The sequence below is a fragment of the Odontesthes bonariensis genome, chromosome 23 (genome assembly GCF_027942865.1).
Source record: "Odontesthes bonariensis isolate fOdoBon6 chromosome 23, fOdoBon6.hap1, whole genome shotgun sequence".
Lineage (NCBI taxonomy): Eukaryota > Metazoa > Chordata > Actinopteri > Atheriniformes > Atherinopsidae > Odontesthes > Odontesthes bonariensis.
Window position 1 is genome coordinate 30,709,637 of NC_134528.1, and position 18,094 is coordinate 30,727,730.

The 18,094-nt window shown below is 42.0% G+C and overlaps 1 protein-coding gene across 1 annotated transcript; it reads left to right on the top strand.

The window, feature by feature from the left end:
- The first annotated feature begins 769 nt into the window (after positions 1 to 769).
- On the top strand, positions 770 to 8,377 carry hhex (hematopoietically expressed homeobox). Its single transcript, XM_075457404.1, has 4 exons — positions 770 to 1,459; positions 4,497 to 4,675; positions 7,379 to 7,429; positions 7,552 to 8,377. Exons 1-4 carry the CDS (start codon positions 1,075 to 1,077, stop codon positions 7,840 to 7,842), a joined length of 906 nt encoding a protein of 301 aa, XP_075313519.1. The 5' UTR covers positions 770 to 1,074; the 3' UTR covers positions 7,843 to 8,377.
- Positions 8,378 to 18,094: the final 9,717 nt, after the last annotated feature.

Here is an 18,094-nt window from a genome sequence, read left to right on the forward strand (position 1 = left end):
AGGAGCAGGAACTTTCTGAATAAAAAGGCAGAGGAGTAGCAGGAACTTTCTGAATATAAAGGCAGAGCAGGAGCAGGAACTTTCTGAATAAAAAGGCAGAGCAGGAGCAGGAACTTTCTGAATAAAAAGGCAGAGGGGGAGCAGGAACTTTCTGAATAAAAAGGCAGAGGGGGAGCAGGAACTTTCTGAATAAAAAGGCAGAGCAGGAGCAGGAACATTCTGAATAAAAAGGCAGAGCGGGAGCAGGAACTTTCTGAATAAAAAGGCAGAGGGGGAGCAGGAACAGGAGTCATGCTCTCAAATAAAATAAAAATGCTGTGGAGTAACAGACAATGTAATCTGGCATCCAAACTGATTTGGGAAAAAATAATAGAGCCAGTCCATCCAACGTTTCCTTTTATCTAACTTGTCACTCAAGACAAAACCTCAGTTATTTGCATCTCACACTTTGGGGTCGGTTAAAAGTCCATATCTGAGCGTTTGTATTCCAGACAACTGGCACGGGCCGCTCTTTGGGGGTCTACCTGCGTTCAGATCTGCAGTCTCTGCTGCAAGAAGTTCTCTTTTGGCTGTCTGTCGGAATTCTCAGTGCAGTGGGAGTTGAGTAGACCCTGTTTCCTCTCATCAAACTAGCCCGTAGATTTTTAGGCTTCCTTCCAACTGCGATTGTACTAATTCTCCTGAAATACAACTATCTCCCTCAGTGCAACGCTCGTTTTGACCTGTGACAAAGCCAATCAGAAACGGCCAGCGGCCACCTGCAGGAAGTTGGCCGTCCATTTATCTCCTCCCTCCCTGGCGTGCAGTCAGATAACAGCCCCAGCAGTTGGATCGAATGCCAGCCAGTCACCGCTGCAACCTGATGGACACCAAAACACTCTAACGGTCTCCTCCGCGGCGCAGAATCTTTGCTTGGTGTGTTTTGGATGGTGAGGAAAGTGAAATCTAGCTCTGGAACTAGATACAGTTGAAAGAAACTTTGAGATATTGCTGATATAGAGGAAGGCTGAAGGGGGGATACGGAAGGGACGCGCCTGTGTTCAGTTCCAGCGCGCAGCAGAGGCACACAGCACCATGAGCGTCCCGCTTTACGCACCGACCCCCATCCAGCCGGCCCACCCGACACCGTTCTACATCGAAGACATCCTGGGGAGGACCACCACCACCATCTCATCGCCCTCCTCCTCGTCTTCCTCCACCTCGTCATCATCATGCTCCACTCCAGTTATCCCAATACCGACTCTTCCGTCGCCAAACTCATCCTTCACGAGTCTCATCTCGCCATACCGGACGCCGATTTATGAACCCACACCGATCCACCCGGCGCTGTCGCACGCGGCATTTACAGCAACGTACGCCTCCGATGGAGCCTTCACCGGCTCCATCTACCAATTCCACCACCAACACCCCCGCTCCGTGGGGGAGTACGCGCAGGCGCTGCTCAGGCCAGACTCTCTGGGTGAGTTGGGTTAACTTGCGTGCCAAACTTTCTTGTGTGGGATATTTTCGGCTGCTTTGTGTTTTCTGTTTTTCTCTTCTTTTCAGTAAAGCTCATTTAAAGGATCTCCCAGTATAACATGATCACGTCTCTTCTTTCCTTGTCAGGACATTCTAAACTAATCTCAGTTTCTTGAGTTGAGCTGACTTCTTGTGCATGAAAAATGATTTTCATGTAAGCTGCATTTTTATTGTGCGTTAGATTATGTTCTGCTTTCCTCTGGGAAAAATGAAAATAAGCTATAATCCAACTTAAAATTGATGGGATAAAACGGTGCGAACTTTCTGAAGCTCTGTAGTCCACATCTGCGTGGAACGTTTGACTCTTTCAACCATAAGTCAAAGGACTCTGAGAGCTGTTTTTGCTCTTTGCTTAAAAGTTTTTCTGTTATTGCAAGTTTTGTTTCAGTCCTAACGAAACAGATTTTGCATAAGTATCACGCTTGGTCATGCATATCGAGCTTACGATCACAAGCTGCATGCAACCTGAACACGTTCAGAGTGACTGACTGACTTTGGTACTTCACGCGGTCTGCAGCCCGTCACAGTTTCCAGTAACATTCTGATGTCTGACCATTGCGTTCTTACAGGGACAGACATTTGGCCACAATGGCCTCAGTTCTGTCCTTTCATTGTACTTGGATGGTGGTGAAAGGGGGCGGGAGGTGCATGGCAGCCTTGACTCTTTTTCCTGAGTCCCATTGTTCTTAAACATCAGAAGAGCAGTCCACGCAGTGACTGAGTTCTGAATCACTTGTGTTTTTATGTTGTTACATGTGAGTCTGTTTATAGGTCACAAATGTTGGGTTATTTCCCCTTCTCCAGATAACCACAAAAACCTGATCAAGTTTGTTTAAAAGTTTTCAAACTTAAGTTTTATTATATATCCAACCAGATATGTCAGGTTGTGTGTGGTGGGCATGAAGGCACGTGTCCGTGTTCCTAAAAAGAGGCATAACTTACTTTACCTTGATTCACTGCTAATTTAAAGCATCATAAGATTGGAAGTATTTTCAATTCATTTGTCATTCATCGTATGTGTGAGGTTTATGTAGAAAGTGTGTTAAACTGATCCTTAAATTCTTTAAACACAAAGGCTCGGTGTGTGATGGTCCTCTGAAGTATAGTTTGGCTTGTGGAGCCTGATTTTGTGCGGCTGAACGCGCCGGGCCCTTTTCCGCTCAGAGCGGAAGCCGTGAGCCTGTCGATAGGAGTAAATCTGGTTTCAGAAGCTGTTAAATGTTTTCCTGTCTCACCCCGACCAGCCGCTTCCTCGGGTGCCCGCTGCACGCTGCTGATTATTTTATCGACATCCTCAATACAGACATATTCAGGAAACACTCGGCCTCTGATAGCCCGGGATCCGTTTTTCACATATTGTTACACTTCCTCTGCTGGGCCTGTGAGGATGTGGCTGACTTTCTTTATGGCTGGCGGCGAGAAGAAAATAAAGCAAACAGAGCAGCAAATCAAACCCAATGGGACCTTAGAACATATCAAAATGGGACTTTAATTCAGTCACAAACAGAAGGATTTAAAGGCCTCGGCGGGTTCAAGCCACAAATGATTGTACATGATAGGTTCTAAAGCTTTAAATCATTTACACTCAGCTTCCTTTTAAGTTTTCTGATCAAATGCGTTAGCTTCTGATCCACGAGTTACGATAAAAGTGTGGATTTACACTTTGTGATTTCTTTGAGTCCAGCTAATCCAAAGCAAGGCCAATCTTAGTTAGATATCTGTTCAGAAATCAAATCAAATCAAATAAAAATGTGTGGATAAACAGCCTAACTGTGGCTGAAGCAGAAACAGGGCCGACATGGGAACGTCTGGAAATTTTTTCATTTCATTTAATGTCTGACTAGCTTTCTGAGACACTGGATACTAAGCAAACCTCTCTTCACTTCCACTTTATATGAATGAGTTTTATTCTGGGTTAATGTGAACATTTAATGAGCAAAGTTGTAGTCCTCAATAAATATATCCTGTCAAATTATTTGGTGATAACTTGGCCTATTGGCAGAAATCTAAATAACTTGTTCACACTGAGCTGTCAGCTTGAATTTCAGTCCGCGGATATATCTATCTATATATCTCTATATATACATAGTTTATTAATTCGATGACTAAAGGAGCCTTTGTGTTCTTTTCTGAAAATAACTGCTGGATCAAAGTCAAGTAAGAATTTCCATTGAAAAACAGCTGCTGTGGCAGCAGTTGGGATCCCAACAAACGCGTTGCGTTAGTGAGCGCAGGGGACAGCAGAGTGAGAGGATGCATCTACAATCAGACCATGAGGCAGGAAGCACATGAAGCGGATATTTGGCCATAGTTTTCTCTCTGTCACGACCTTCCTGAAAAGAGAGCGAGGCAACAGGCCGCTGGCTGCTATTGTTTGTTCCAGCTTTATAACGGGGGAGCATAACATTTATCACGTAAATCTCTTCATGGCTAACATGGAACAGCGCGTGCAGCAGATGTTTTCAGCTCTTAATTACTATAATTAACTAAAACGTATTTAATTTGGGGTCTTTAATTATAGACAGCTATGTCTTTATGTTAGTCAGTAAAATATTATTTTCTATCACTGACAGTAATATTGAATCATATTCTCAGTCAGTTCACTCCTTATGATGAATAAAGGCTGCACGTGTAAAATGAAACAGTGAGCTCTGAAAGTGATGATGATGAAAAAAAAAAAGTTTCAGTGCAATCTGTTGGTTTTCTTAGCTAGGAAATTGTTTTTGAATTGGCTCTATATGAACGAATTGGATTATTTTATGAATAATTATGATTATAATTAATTGAATTCCAATTGGCTTGAATTGTACTTCATTATTTAAGTGCCTTGAGATGACATTTGTTGTATTTGGCGCTATATAAATAAAAATGAATTGAATTGAATGATGATGATGATGATGATGATGATGATGATGATGAAAGCAGGCTGTGTGGGAACTGTGATGGAGTGTGATGGAGCCTGCTCCTCTGCCCCACAGGGAAGCCCCTGCTGTGGACGCCCTTCATCCAGCGGCCCCTACACAAGAGGAAAGGCGGACAGGTTCGTTTCTCCAACGACCAGACCGTGGAGCTGGAGAAGAAGTTTGAGTCGCAGAAATACCTCTCACCCCCGGAGAGGAAACGCCTGGCCAAGATGCTGCAGCTCAGCGAGAGACAGGTGAACACACTTGGTGTGAATTTCACTTCATTGAACTGGTCTGCGGTGTTTTTTTTATTCACGCGCTGATCAAACGACCCGCGCGTGCTCAGGCGGTCCCGTGGTGTTAGTTTAACTAAGTCTGACTGCTGCTGCGGAAATAAGCAGCCTAATAATAATGGTACTATTATTATTATTACTATTATTATTACCATAGATTATTAAAATGATGTGCATACATTTATAGAAATGAATCAGTTTGTTTTCCAAACTCGGTGTCTTGAGTTTGAAGCTTGGTGGAAATCAAAAGGTGCCATCCGTTTAGGAAATGAAACAGTGGCAGTGATGGCCTAAAATAAAATTTCAAAAAAGCTGTTCAAATCTATTTTAGGTTTAGAACTGCCCAAAGTGAGCAACTTTAGAACCTTGGAAAAAAATCAGTGTGATCTGTATGAAAGCAAACAGAGTCGGATTTGGCCCAAAAAGCATCATCACAGCGGGAAATTCCGCCGAGTGACGCTGGTGTTCCCCAACCTGTGGGCAGCAGGAAAAAGTCTTTTTTTTCCGCGTGGAAATAACCTCATTCCCTTTCTTTTGTTTGTGCTCCGCGACGGCTGCGCCCAACTTTTCAGATGGGCGCTCGTGTTGCTTTTCAGTTGATTGATTGTCCATCCGAAGTGAACTTTTATGATCTGTCAGAAATGATGACGACAGCTCGCGCAGACACTGTTGTTGTGCTCCACCACGCTGAACAAGCCCACAGAGATGATGATTATGCTGCTGAGTCTGCTCACCCTGTGGCTGTTTGGACTGCTGTCAGCAGTGTGAGCCAATGTTCTGAAGCAGGCCCAAAACAAGCGAGTGTGTTCGTTTGTTTCAGCTGTGTGTGAGGGGGGAAGGTGGAGGAGGGGTGAAAGAAAAGGAGGCGCAGGGGGGTGTTCTTTTCTTCTTCATGGGGACAAACAATGCAGAACTGAGAACTGATTACAGGGCAAGAGTGGATGATGTCCAGTCTGGTAATTACTAAAGAATGTCACGTTGCCAATATGATGGCAAGCAAGGTCAGATCAGTGATCACAGATTGATTTTCAAATCTCTTTAAAGAGGACTGAATGATAAAAGATGAGAGGTAAATAACTCAATGAGATAGTCCCTGCTGAGAACGAGGATCCCAAATGAATCAGGAGGAATCAGGAAACCAGCTCAACATATTCAGCCTGTGTGGAAATAAGTCAAACAGAATTTACAACTGTACATGAAATCTATATTTTATACATTTTTTCATTTCACATGTATTAATTCAGTGTGCCTGACTGCAACCTCACACTTTTATTTGATAATATTGGAGTGAAGTTGGATTGGATTAAATGACTCGATGACTAAATGAAGTTTTCAACGAGAGAAGCTGAAGTTTGTGAAGAACACAAAGAAGCTCACTGGCTCAGGAACACTGGAGGCCTTCATTAGAATATGGAGATGTGATCAATAAAGCTTTTTTTTTTTTTACTGAAGCGAAACAGTCATAAAGTTCACTAATCAGAATCATATAGTAAGAACGGTTGTTATTTGGTTTGTGCAGTTTCCTCCTGAATGAAAAAATGATTTGGACTGGATTTGAAAATGAAACCTCCGAGCTGAACATTAGTCCCACAGCGGCCCTTACACTTTTATGGTATGATGAATTCTGTACATAACTGTTGTGTTTTAAAAAAGTGAAAATGAAATGTTCTTAAAGATGTGACCTGAAAAAGCCTATAAAAAACATGTAAAGCAATAAAAGAATCAATCCAAAGGTGTTGGAGGTGAGAAAGCAAAGTTTGTGAAACTAAAAATGATTATGATGTTGCCTTTTAGCATGTTGTCAGAAGAAATGTAAAATCACAGAATGTTCTTCAAATATAATTTTAATATCAAATATTAAACAAGATCTCTAAACTATTTAACACGAGCTGTGTGTTCAGCTGAAAATATCTCTTTGTCAAATACTTTTAAAGCCACTTTTTAAGAACGAGGGATTCTGACTGCAGAAAGGACAAATAGGTGACCAGATCAAAGAAAATGCTAAATAAGGTATCATAGTTGAGTAAGAAACAGAAACAGGTTGATTTTATAGGACATTTACATTTTCAGACGCTTCTAACGCTTATAATGTACATTTAAAAGACAACAGGGGCCTATTCAGAATAAGACAGTTAATAATTGCTAAATAATTGGTTGAAGCTGTGCTTGAGTTAGGCCTTCATACTAACGTGTAGTGAAAAGGAGATACTCATGTCCACTAACAATGAAACAGTCACAGACACAAACCAATAAAAAGTGCAGGGTTGTACAATAAATGAGATTTATTCCACCTTGATCGTCGGGCTGTGGTGGATGTGATCTGTCCCTCAGCATCGATTAGGCTGCAGCATTACATTCCATCTCTGAAAACCTTTAAATGAACACTGAAAGCCTGCAGACTCTCAGCTGTAGCTGATGTCACTGAATTAAACTAGATAACGCTTTACTCCATTCTGTTGTTGCATTAAAAATCATCCATCCATTTTCCATAGCTGCCTCATCATGTTCAGGGGGGGCTCCAGCCTACTGCTGCTGCCATGAGGGAATGATAGGTGAAATTATATCCATGATAATATTAGGATTATTATCGTGTAAAACCCATAGATTTTTCATTCCTGTTAAAGTCACAGAGCATCATTAATTCATTTTTCATTTGTCTTTTAGGTTAAAACCTGGTTCCAAAATCGACGAGCGAAGTGGCGAAGACTGAAGCAGGTGAAAGCTTTACACGAATGTTTCATCGAATTGATCAAAAATTCTTTCTTTCAACCAGTAGGATAGTCATTCTTTACAAAGCTGTACAGGTCCTGTTATTCATACATTCCCTTTGGTGGCAGGAGAATCCTCAGGGCAGTAAGGGAGACGTGGAGGCCGACTGTGCTGCCGGGCGGAATAATAAAGGAGACAAGATGACGGAGCAGGGTGGGGTCCAGAAGCTGGAGCAAGGGCCCCCCTCCCATGTGACACAGGTGGGCCACTGTGTGCACCCTAGATCCTTTCAGCAGTCCCACACCGACCTGGACTCAGATGTGTCTGATGACACAGATCAGGAGCTGGACATAGAAGATAAACACGAGGGTACACTAAACCCGAATTCAGAAACACAGTGTACAGACAGAATCCATTAGGGGCATTCAACTGAATGATGAAGACCGCTGGACACCTCTTACTCGTAGTCAGTCACGTCCATTTTCAGATCACTAATTTTCATGAAACCTGGTGGGAAGGCTGAAAGTTGATCAAGTTGATAAATCTATCTTTTTTTCTTTTTTATTGGCTTGGGCTCTCTCTAAGTGCCCTTTAGTTACAGATGTAGGGGAGTATTATGGTAAAACTCACTCCAACAAATCAGATATTTTCCCTTCTCCGTCAGTCAGTCTTTCACTTGTACTGTCTTCTCTTTGGACTTTTGTATGTAATTAGTGAAACACTGTTTTGTGCCGTTTTTGTGCCGACTGCTACTCTGTGTTGACTACTGTAAATATATGGTGTGCGAATAAGATTAGTTTCCTTGTACAGTTGGGAAACTGTGGATGATTAATGTTCTTAGGTCTGTAAGCATTTGTCTTAAGATGTGATGTTCGATTACATAATCAATGTATCATAAAATTTATTTTCTTTGCCCGTGTCTAATAAAATATTCTGTGATAAGAATAAATTTACTGTGATTTGTTATTTTCTTTGACCCGGATTGTAAATTTACAGGAAAAAAGGAAATGACTCAGACTCATTGTGAAGTGATAAACCATCTTTAACTTTAATTTTAGTCAACTTTAGTGTATTATATCTACAGCAATTAGTGAATTAAATATACATAATCATCAGTTTTAGCTTAATTTGAGTAACAGTGTTTTTCAGCGTTTTAGTGGGATACGGCTGGTAGTCTGGAAGGTTTTTTCCCAGTGACTAATTGATCCAGTGTACTTTAAAAGGTGTGCTAAGATGTTAGACTGTTTCCTGAGGTAGACACTGCTTCCATTAACTTTAAAGCAGTGTGGAAATCCTCATGGTAAACAGTGCCAGTAGAGCATTATTCATTCACCCCTTATAATTACTACTAACTTAACCAAAAAATGACAGTCAAAGGTACAGTCTTTGCAGGTCTTAATTTCATATTTTTTCCCATCATTACTGATGCATTAATCTAACCAACTGGACAAAGCAGAGCTAAAAATGTTTAAAAATACATTTTTTCATCAAGTGAAAAAATCTTTTTGTGATTTCTTTACACTGCAAAGTCATCTATGCAGAGAAATGAGATTTGCTTAAATTGGAGTTTAATCCATCTTGGTGGACATTGTGTTGACTTGAATTCATTTGAACACCCAGGTCCCACAGTAACAACACGCAGACTATAAAGGGAAGATAAGCTTTGGTATAAAAGCTCTAGATCCTGTAAGTCTAGAGCAGACAATGTTTAAAGAAGACTTATTTGATCAATGGGTCTGTTCATTTGACAGATGTGTGACATTCTGAACCACAGTCTGAGATATGTTTTCTTTTTCATTCTCTGGTTGCTTCCATACATTTTCCACACTGTACACCTTCCATCTCCCAGTGTCAGATCGTCTTAGTTATCAATCCAGTGTTTCTTCTTCGGGCTTCTCCATTGTGTTTTCCACTGTTGTTAAAAGGTTGCTGCCTTATGCTACAGTGTGAACCTGTCTTTGACTTCCTGTACACCAAGCCCTTTGGATTTGTTAACTTTGTTTGGACTGGTTATCTGTGAACCAACCTTCTTCTGTAATAAAACCCTGTTATCCCACTTATCCGCTGTGCCATAAGCTTGAGGATTCGATTCCAAAGCAGACCATGTTACGAGATGACAACATTTGATCAAGACTAGATTAGTTTATTTTGTGTTCATTTGTCTTTAATCATTTGTTTCCATAGAAAACGGGACACATTCAGTGTGCTTTGAGTACTTTGAGGAATCTTTCAAAATTCCTCCAGGCCAAAGCTGCACAAAATAATTGTGACATGCTAATGCTTATCCTGTGGGTGGAATACAAGATACACAGATGTTTGATTATAATTAAAAGCAAATCACTGTTTCCTCAGTTCCTGTTGAAATAAAGGCAGCCACCCTTTATCAAACAGTATAGGCCATGTCAGCTATTGTCCCATCACCACGTTCATCTTCAAATAGCTTATCAAGCTCTCATACAAACAGCATGAGTGGGAGTTTTTCAGTGAGTAGATTAGGTTAATGATTGAGTGAACCTTCAGGGAAAGAGAGACAACACAGATAGTGGGGAGTTCGATTAATAGACATGCAATATACCCACTATATGTATCCATGCAAGACATTTTCACACTAAGTTTATGGTACAAACATGGACATTATACTTAAAATCAATGTGGGAATCAAAAGATAATTTCTAATCATGTCTGATATTTTTTGAAGATTAAAGGTCATTACTCTCATAACCTTGTTTGAGTTACATTAACAAGGTTCAATGGCCTCACACATACAGAACTATTCTAAAGCCAAGAGCACACTCATTGATCTTCACATCTGTATTGTGTAATGGTTCACAAATTGTGCAGTGTAAAGTCAACATTTAAGGGAATAGCACACACAGTTGGTGAGTGAAATGTTCAGCAGATAGCTGACTGATTCCAAGTGTCCAACTACTCCAGTTCACACACACACACACACACACACACACACACACACACACACACACACTCACTCACTCACTCAGAACACACTTTATACTGCACAAATGATTCACTTTAAATAAAACTAATTATACTGATGAAGTAAAAGCAAATTATCACAAAAATCATTTTTCATATCTGCCAACCAACGATAAAACTGTTAACATAGTCATCAATTCTGATCAACTCTGCCTGCTCAATTTAGGCAGCTATATTCATATTCTGGTCTTCTAATAAATACACACTAAAAACAATGTAATGCTTAAAGAGCTAACAGGAAAATCTGGTGAATCAAAAAACATTGGTTGTGCTAATCTGAAGGTTTCATCTGTAATCTTTGTACACTTGGAAGGTTCAGTGTAATCTGTCATTTATTGTTGTGTCATCTCCAAAACACCAAATCAGCATAGAAGGGTAGTGGAGCAGCGGGGATTTGTAAAAATAAATGAATAAACAGAAAAAGAAAAAAAACTGGGCGACAAAGGTTTCAGTTGTTGTTCCAGCTGTTTATTTATCAGCTGTTTATTGGTGAGTGATGCTTTTTAATGCAGAGATCAGAGATCACAGATGTCCAGTTTAGGATTGTGCCCTCGCCCTTTATACAATAAGATTTCTCCAGGTTCCTTGAATAGATTAATGCTATTATACACTGTAGCCAGAGATAGATACAAATCCCCTCAAGTCTCTGGAAAAGATTTGCATAGTTAAGGAGCATTGTTTTAAAAATAGTTCAATGATTTTTCTCAAGCACGTGTTTACATACTGGATACCCTCAAAGACTCAACGTTCATAGATAGCTTTTCTTCCAAATCATGATAACAATCCCTTGTTGACGTAAATTAAATTCATTCACTGCGTGTTTGTCCTATTGAATGATAAAAGCCAGATGGGAAGATGAGTTATCTACAACACACTGTAAACAGAAACAAAATAAGAAACAATATCTCTACTTAGACGTTTGTTATTAACACCTTTTTAACACAATTTCCAAAACTGGTCCATTGTGACACGTCCACCACATTTAGTGAACAAGTGATGTTTATGCCAGTTTGTGTGTCATTGTCTGTAGATAAACTACATTTGGGTGTTCATTTTACTGAAAGTTCCCTCAGGCAGCAGAACAATAGGACTCCCTGATGTGTATGTATGTGAGCTCTGACCATATTTGTTTCCAAACCCTAACAAAGTAATGTCAACGCCATAAGTCTAATAGTGTTTTAGTAAAGTGTTGTCCGAACGTAACCGTGAAGTGAAAAGACCATTTAAGTCTGGAGAATGATATTTTCTTAAATGTAGAAATACTCATGAGTGATATGTTAGGGAGGAACAAAGGACAAGACAGTTGTCCTTGTGTTACTACAGCTTCCTAATGATCTATCAGCTGTGTGTGTGTGTGTGTGTGTGTGTGTGTGTGTGTGTGTGTGTATGCACCACTGAGGTATTGATGGCCACAAGTTAATGTGTGGTTACATTTGAACGACTGAGGAATGTGTTGACTGTTGACCTTGGCCAAATGGAAGTCATTATCTCCCTCTGTTGAGCCCCCCCCCCTCCTATCTTCTCAGAGCTGAGAAATTAATGAGAGGACATTGCTTACATCAATACTAGTGTCGCCAGCAGCCAGGGGGACACAGAGAAGTGGGAGGAGGGGGCTGAAAAAGAGGAAGAGAAGAAAAGTGATAGACGGAGAGACAGAGATCAGAAATGAATTTCATTGCTGAGAAACAAATGAAGAAAATTATTCTCTTTTTTTCCCATTCAATTCAGTTTTATTCATATTGTGCCAAATCACAGCAAATATCATCTCAAGGCACTTAAAAAAATACAATACAATTAAATGCAATACAATCATAAGCCAAACAAATTAAATGAACCCATTTCCAAATTAGTCCAGTTCATGCAAAGTCAGTTCTTTTTTTTTTAGAGCTGCTTGGCAAAAGGAAACCAACAGATTGCGCCGAAACTTCCACCGTCCTCAACGTGCATGAGGCAGTGGTGAAGAGAAAAACTCCCATTTAAAGGGAACATGTGTTATATGTATATATACATATGTATATATACATAATAGAATTTAAGATTCTTCTCCTCACATATAAAGCTCTTAATGACCGAGCTCCATCATATCTTAAAGATCTCATTATAAGATATTTTCCTAACAGAGCACTTCGTTCCCAAACTGCAGGTTTACTTGAGGTTCCCAGAGTTTCTAAAAGTAGAATGGGAGGCAGAGCCTTCAGTTATCAGGCCCCTCTCTGTGGAACCAGCTGCCAGTTTGGGAGGCAGAGCCTTCAGTTATCAGGCCCCTCTCTGTGGAACCAGCTGCCAGTTTGGCTTCAGGAAGCAGACACCCTCTCTACCTTTAAGACCAGGCTTAAAACTTTCCTTTCTGATAAAGCTTATAGTTAGGGCTCTCCTATAATGCACCTTTCCTCACTCTGTTCTTTTTTTTTTCTCTAGTTACATTATCATGGTCATTAATTCGTGTTTCCCTGTTCCAACAGGTATTTTACAGTGTTTGTTGTCCCCTCTTTTCTGTCCTCTCAAACCCCAGCTGGTCGAGGCGGATGGCCACCCTTCCTGAGTCTGGTTCTCTCAGAGGTTTCTTCCTGTTAAAAGGGAGTTTTTTTTCACATTGCTCTTCAAATTGTGCATGCTCAGGATTGGAGATTGGATCGAAGATAAATTTCTGAGCAATCTGTTGGTTTCCTTAGCTGGGATAGTTTTTAAAAATTTGGCTAATTTGGAAATTAATAATTGTATTTGATTGGATTATTATTGTATTACAATGAATCGGATATAATTGGCTTGAACTGGATTGTATCTTTGAAGTGCCTTGAATTGCTATAATTTGGCACTATATAAATAAAGCTGAATTTAATTTAATTGAATTAAATCTATTATAGACTGAGCCTTCATAATGCTCTTATTATACCTATTTTTATGTTATTAACAATTAACCTTGTGTTATTTGTTATGAAAGTCTTCAAGTCTTTTGTTTCCTAGCCATTTATCTTATCAAATTTATTGCTGTCATAAAATAAAAAGTGACTTTTTTTTTTCTAAAACCAAAACTTCTTTGTACTGGTAAAGGATGTAAATTGTTCGCAAAATACTGCAATCTTTTTTTATTTATAGTAGACACAGTTTTGACAGTGGCTTTGATGACTTTCATGGGGGGTATTCCATATATGAAATGTCATATCATACTATATCAGCTAGTATGAAGAAAATATCTGATTATATGATATAATATGTGATTTAGACAAAAGAGCTTAAGTTTGCAATAGATAAAGTGATGAACTGCAAATTTCCTTAAGTTGTGCTTTTCTCAGAATGTAGAAAGCCCTCAGTATTTTGTGATATATAATGTAACTGTGACAAATAAATGCCAGGACTGGATCATGTTTTGTTTAAAAGCTAATATATTTTTGAAAACATCAAAACAACAGCCAGATCATTAAAATTCTCTATTACAATTCTGTTCATATGTCCATGACATAAATGGCGGTAAAGACACTTGTTTTAATCAAACACTTTTTTACCTAATTTGCGTCTGATCATGACTGCATTCAAAAGTAATTTTGTATCTTTAAAATTACTCTTCAAATTCCCCTTTTACTGTATATGCTCAGCTTTGTTCAATGTTCCATCTGGTGAGTCAACAGTTGAGCTCTGAAGTTGTCCCAGAAACCACTTACTGTGTGTGTGAAAAGGATCAACATTGAGACATTAATCTCCTAAACAATAATCCAATAGATGATGTGTGAGGGAGGCCATTTGAAGCAATGGAAAAACAGGAGAGGGACAGGAAGGCTTTCTGAGAGATTCATTCCTCTGGCAGCTAAGGAGACGTTACTCACTGATTCATGGGTGCACTCAAGTGTACTATTTGCTTTTCAATTAGGCCACAACCAAATGGGAGATAGGGAGGTTTTAAAAGTATTCACATGATAGTTAAGAGAGTACAGGATTTTCTGCCTGACCATCCAATTTAGATAGAGTCCATTTGAACAATTAGCTAGTCAAACAAGCAGCTTTGGCAGAGCACATCAACTGATAATAAATAGTTATGGCCAAATGTTGCAAACATCCACATAAATTAAGGTGCTATTTGAGAAGAAGTGACATTTTAGGAACAATTTAAAAGGAAATGTAGGCAGGTGCCTTATTGTTAAATTGCGGTAAAAGTTTCCAACTCTGGCTTTTTCTTCTATTTATTAAAATCCCTTCACATTGCCAAGAAGAAAAACACTGCTATTTAAATCCCATATAAATTTAAAACTATTTATATTAACCCTAAGTTATCCTAAAAAACACAAACATCTATAAAAAAAGCATTTAGTCAGTTGGCCTCTCGCAGTGAATAAAGTGTGCATCATCTACATTATTGATTCAACAAGTATGTGCCCCTACAAGAAGACTATTAGTATACTGCTACTCGTGGCCTTGCTGCTTATATACAACACCTGTACCTGTTCATCATTCTAGGGCCATATTTTTAAGAAATAAACATATTAATGTCATAATTTATTTAAATGGAACAGAGTGGGGGGGGTTTCCTTGGCAGGTTTTACTTGGCTGACATGGAACGTGGGATAAACTCTGAGGGAACGGGGCAGGACGGCGGCTGGGTTGATGACCTTAGATATGCAGAACAGGCCCACGAGCCGCGGTGCCAGCTTTTTACTTAGGACCTTGAGGTGGAGGTCTCGGGTCGAGAGCCAGACTCTCTGCCCGGGTTGGTATTGTGGTGCAGGACGGCGTTTGCGGTCGGCGGCCTTCTTGACCCGGTCCCCCTGGCGGATGAGAACTTGGCGAGCAGCAGCCCAGATGCGTCGACAACGGCGAACCAGAGCGTGGGCGGAGGGAACTGAGACCTCACGTTCAGCGTCCGGAAACACGGGAGGCTGGTACCCATAGACGCACTTGAAGGGGGAGAAACCTGTGGCGGAGGTGGGCAGAGAGTTGTGGGCGAATTCCACCCAGACCAGGTGGGTGCTCCATGATGTCGGGCTCTGTGACACCAAGCACCGAAGGCCGGTTTCCAGGTGCTGGCCTCCGGATGGTACCCTGAGGCAGGCTGACAGAAGCACCGATGAGCCGGCAGAACTCCCTCCAGAACCGGGAGACGAACTGGGGCCCCCAGTCAGAGACGATATCCTTGGGGAACCCATGGATTCTAAAAACATGTTGCATCATAATGCTAGCCGTTTCTTTGGCAGAGGGTAACTTAGACAAAGCAATGAAGTCAGTCATCTTTGAAAACCGATCCACCACGGTCAGAACCGTGGTGTTACCTTCTTAGACCGGGAGCCCAGTGACGAAATCGATCGAGATGTTTGACCACGGTCTGGAGGGAATCGGTAGAGGGTGCAGCAGTCCCCTGCGTGACCCGGAGGATGTTTTATTACGGGCACAGACCGAACAAGCCTCGATGTACTCCCGGACCTCCGGCTCCATTGATGGCCACCAGAACCGCTGGGAGATGGCGAACATGGTTCTCCGAACTCCCGGATGGCAGGTGAGCAGTGAGGTGTGGGCCCGATGAATCACCTGTGGGCGCAGATTAACCGGGTCAGGTACCTACCAGGTAACCGCTCCAACCACACAGTTCAGTGGAAGGATGGGTTCAGGTTCCTTGGCAGCAGGCGCAGGGTCGTAGATGCGAGATAGGGCGTCAGGCTTGACGTTCCGGGACCCTGGCCTGTAAGACAACGTGAAGCAGAAACGGTTAAAGAACATGAGGTCAGTGAGGACGGCTGCCCTCTCCGCAAAGTGGGGGATGAACCTGCTGTACCATCCCACCAGCCCAACAAAGGCACACACCTTCTTCTTTGTGGTGGGCACAGGATATGAGTGGATGGCGTCCACTTTCCCCACTCGAGGCTTCACCACCCCCTGTCCGACAACATGACCTGGGTACTCCACCTGCCTCTGACCGAAAGCACACTTTGCAGGATTGATGGTAAGCCCAGCATTCTTGATCAGGCGGAGGACTCGTCGCAGATGAGCCACATGTTCTTCCCAGGCCTGGCTGAAGATGACGACATCATCCAAGTAGGCAGCTGCAAACTGCGGCACTTCTCTCAACACTTGGTCCATGAGTCGTTGGAACGTTGCTGGCGCCCCCTGGAGACCAAATGGCATCACCTTGAACTGAAACATGCCATAGGGTGTTTTTAATGCTGTCAACCCCTTTGTCTCAGGTGCCAGTGCCAGCTGCCAGTACCCCTTGCTCAGGTCAAGTGTGGTGATGAACTCAGCCTTCCCAACTCTCTCTAGGAGCTCATCGATGCGCGGCATTGGGTAGGATTCAAACTTTGACACCACGTTGAGGTACCTGAAGTCAATACAAAACCTCAGTGAACCATCTTTCTTCGGGACCAACACAATGGGACTGCACCACTCACTGGTTGAAGTTTCAATGATCCCCAGCCGCAAAATGAGCTCAACCTCTTTCTTGAGCTTTGGCAGCAAACGTTCAGGGATCCTGTAGCACTGATGGCGGGGAGTGGCATCCTCTTTCAGGTAGACCTTGTGCTGAACCAGAGTTGTGAAGCCAGGTTTGAAGTCGACGTTCCTCGTCGACTTCCTCGACCCATTTAATGCGGATACGGACTGTTTGAAAGCCCCGCTCGTCACAGATGAAGCTGCGGCTGAGTTGGAGATGATCGAGTGAGCTGAAGTGGCGCTGAAGATTTGAAACTTCGAAATGCGCTAATGACAAAAGACATATAAGGCAGAATGGCTTGCCATTACGCTCAACAAATATAAATTCTCCCACTCTGTTAAAAACGTCCTGTGTTCATCTTCATATTTTCGTTTAGCTGTGCATTTTTTCCCTGCCATTTTGAGTGCAAACTTCACACAAATTGTTTACTACTATGATTTCACGCACATGCGCGTTTGATGCTCGTGAATCACGCGTGACGTGCGCGTGAGCTGCATGAAACCAGCCAAAGAGCCGCATGATGCTCGTGAGCCGCGGGTTGGCCAGGCCTGCCCTAGGTGAAGCTAGCTGACAGGTAGCACACGAAGCACAAAAGTCTTTCACTTGGGTATACATGCCAGGCCACACAAATCTATTTGCGATCCTTCTGAGGGATTTCTGGAATCCCAGGTGGCCTGCCCAGGGAATTGAGTGTCCTAGCACCATGACCTTCTGTGTAAGACTCTGTGGTAAAGCTAAAGCCTCAACTTTACCCTGGCGCTGGTAGAGAATTCCATTCTTTATGATGTACCTAGCATCGGCCAAACAGTCTCCCTTGCCCTGTTTCTCAGCCTCAACCTCTGAGACCTTGTCAAACCAGGATTTCAGTGCTCGATCAGCCTGCTGCAGTGCTGCTATGTCAGAGGGGATGTGGAAATCTACAGGCTGGCTGGGCTTTGCTGCTTCCTCACGCTGTTCCCTGGCTGTGGCCAAAACTTTTTCCCTCCGTCTCTGAGCTTTGGACTTAGGCTGCTTGACTGGACCTGCCTCCAACTGATCATGATAAAAAGGTAACTCCTCCAGAGTGTTCCTTGCTTTCTGAGTCCTAGTCGTGATCATGTTACAGGCTGTGACTGCCGGTTGGAATCTTCGCTCCTGCTGCTGCTCCTGCCCCTGCTCCTGCCCCTGCTGCTTTGGTGCCTCACCAGTGCTCTCGACATGTCTTTCCCTGGTAACCTGGTGTTCACTTCTTGTCTGTTGTATCAAATCTAGCAATGTGGGGACAT

Coding starts and splice junctions, on each gene's coding strand:
- hhex (XM_075457404.1), top strand. CDS start 1,075: ATGAGCGTCCCGCTTTACGCACCGACCCCCATCCAGCCGGCCCACCCG. Junction 4,676..7,378: donor TGCAGCTCAGCGAGAGACAG/GTGAACACACTT, acceptor TTTGTCTTTTAG/GTTAAAACCTGGTTCCAAAA. Junction 7,430..7,551: donor AGTGGCGAAGACTGAAGCAG/GTGAAAGCTTTA, acceptor CTTTGGTGGCAG/GAGAATCCTCAGGGCAGTAA.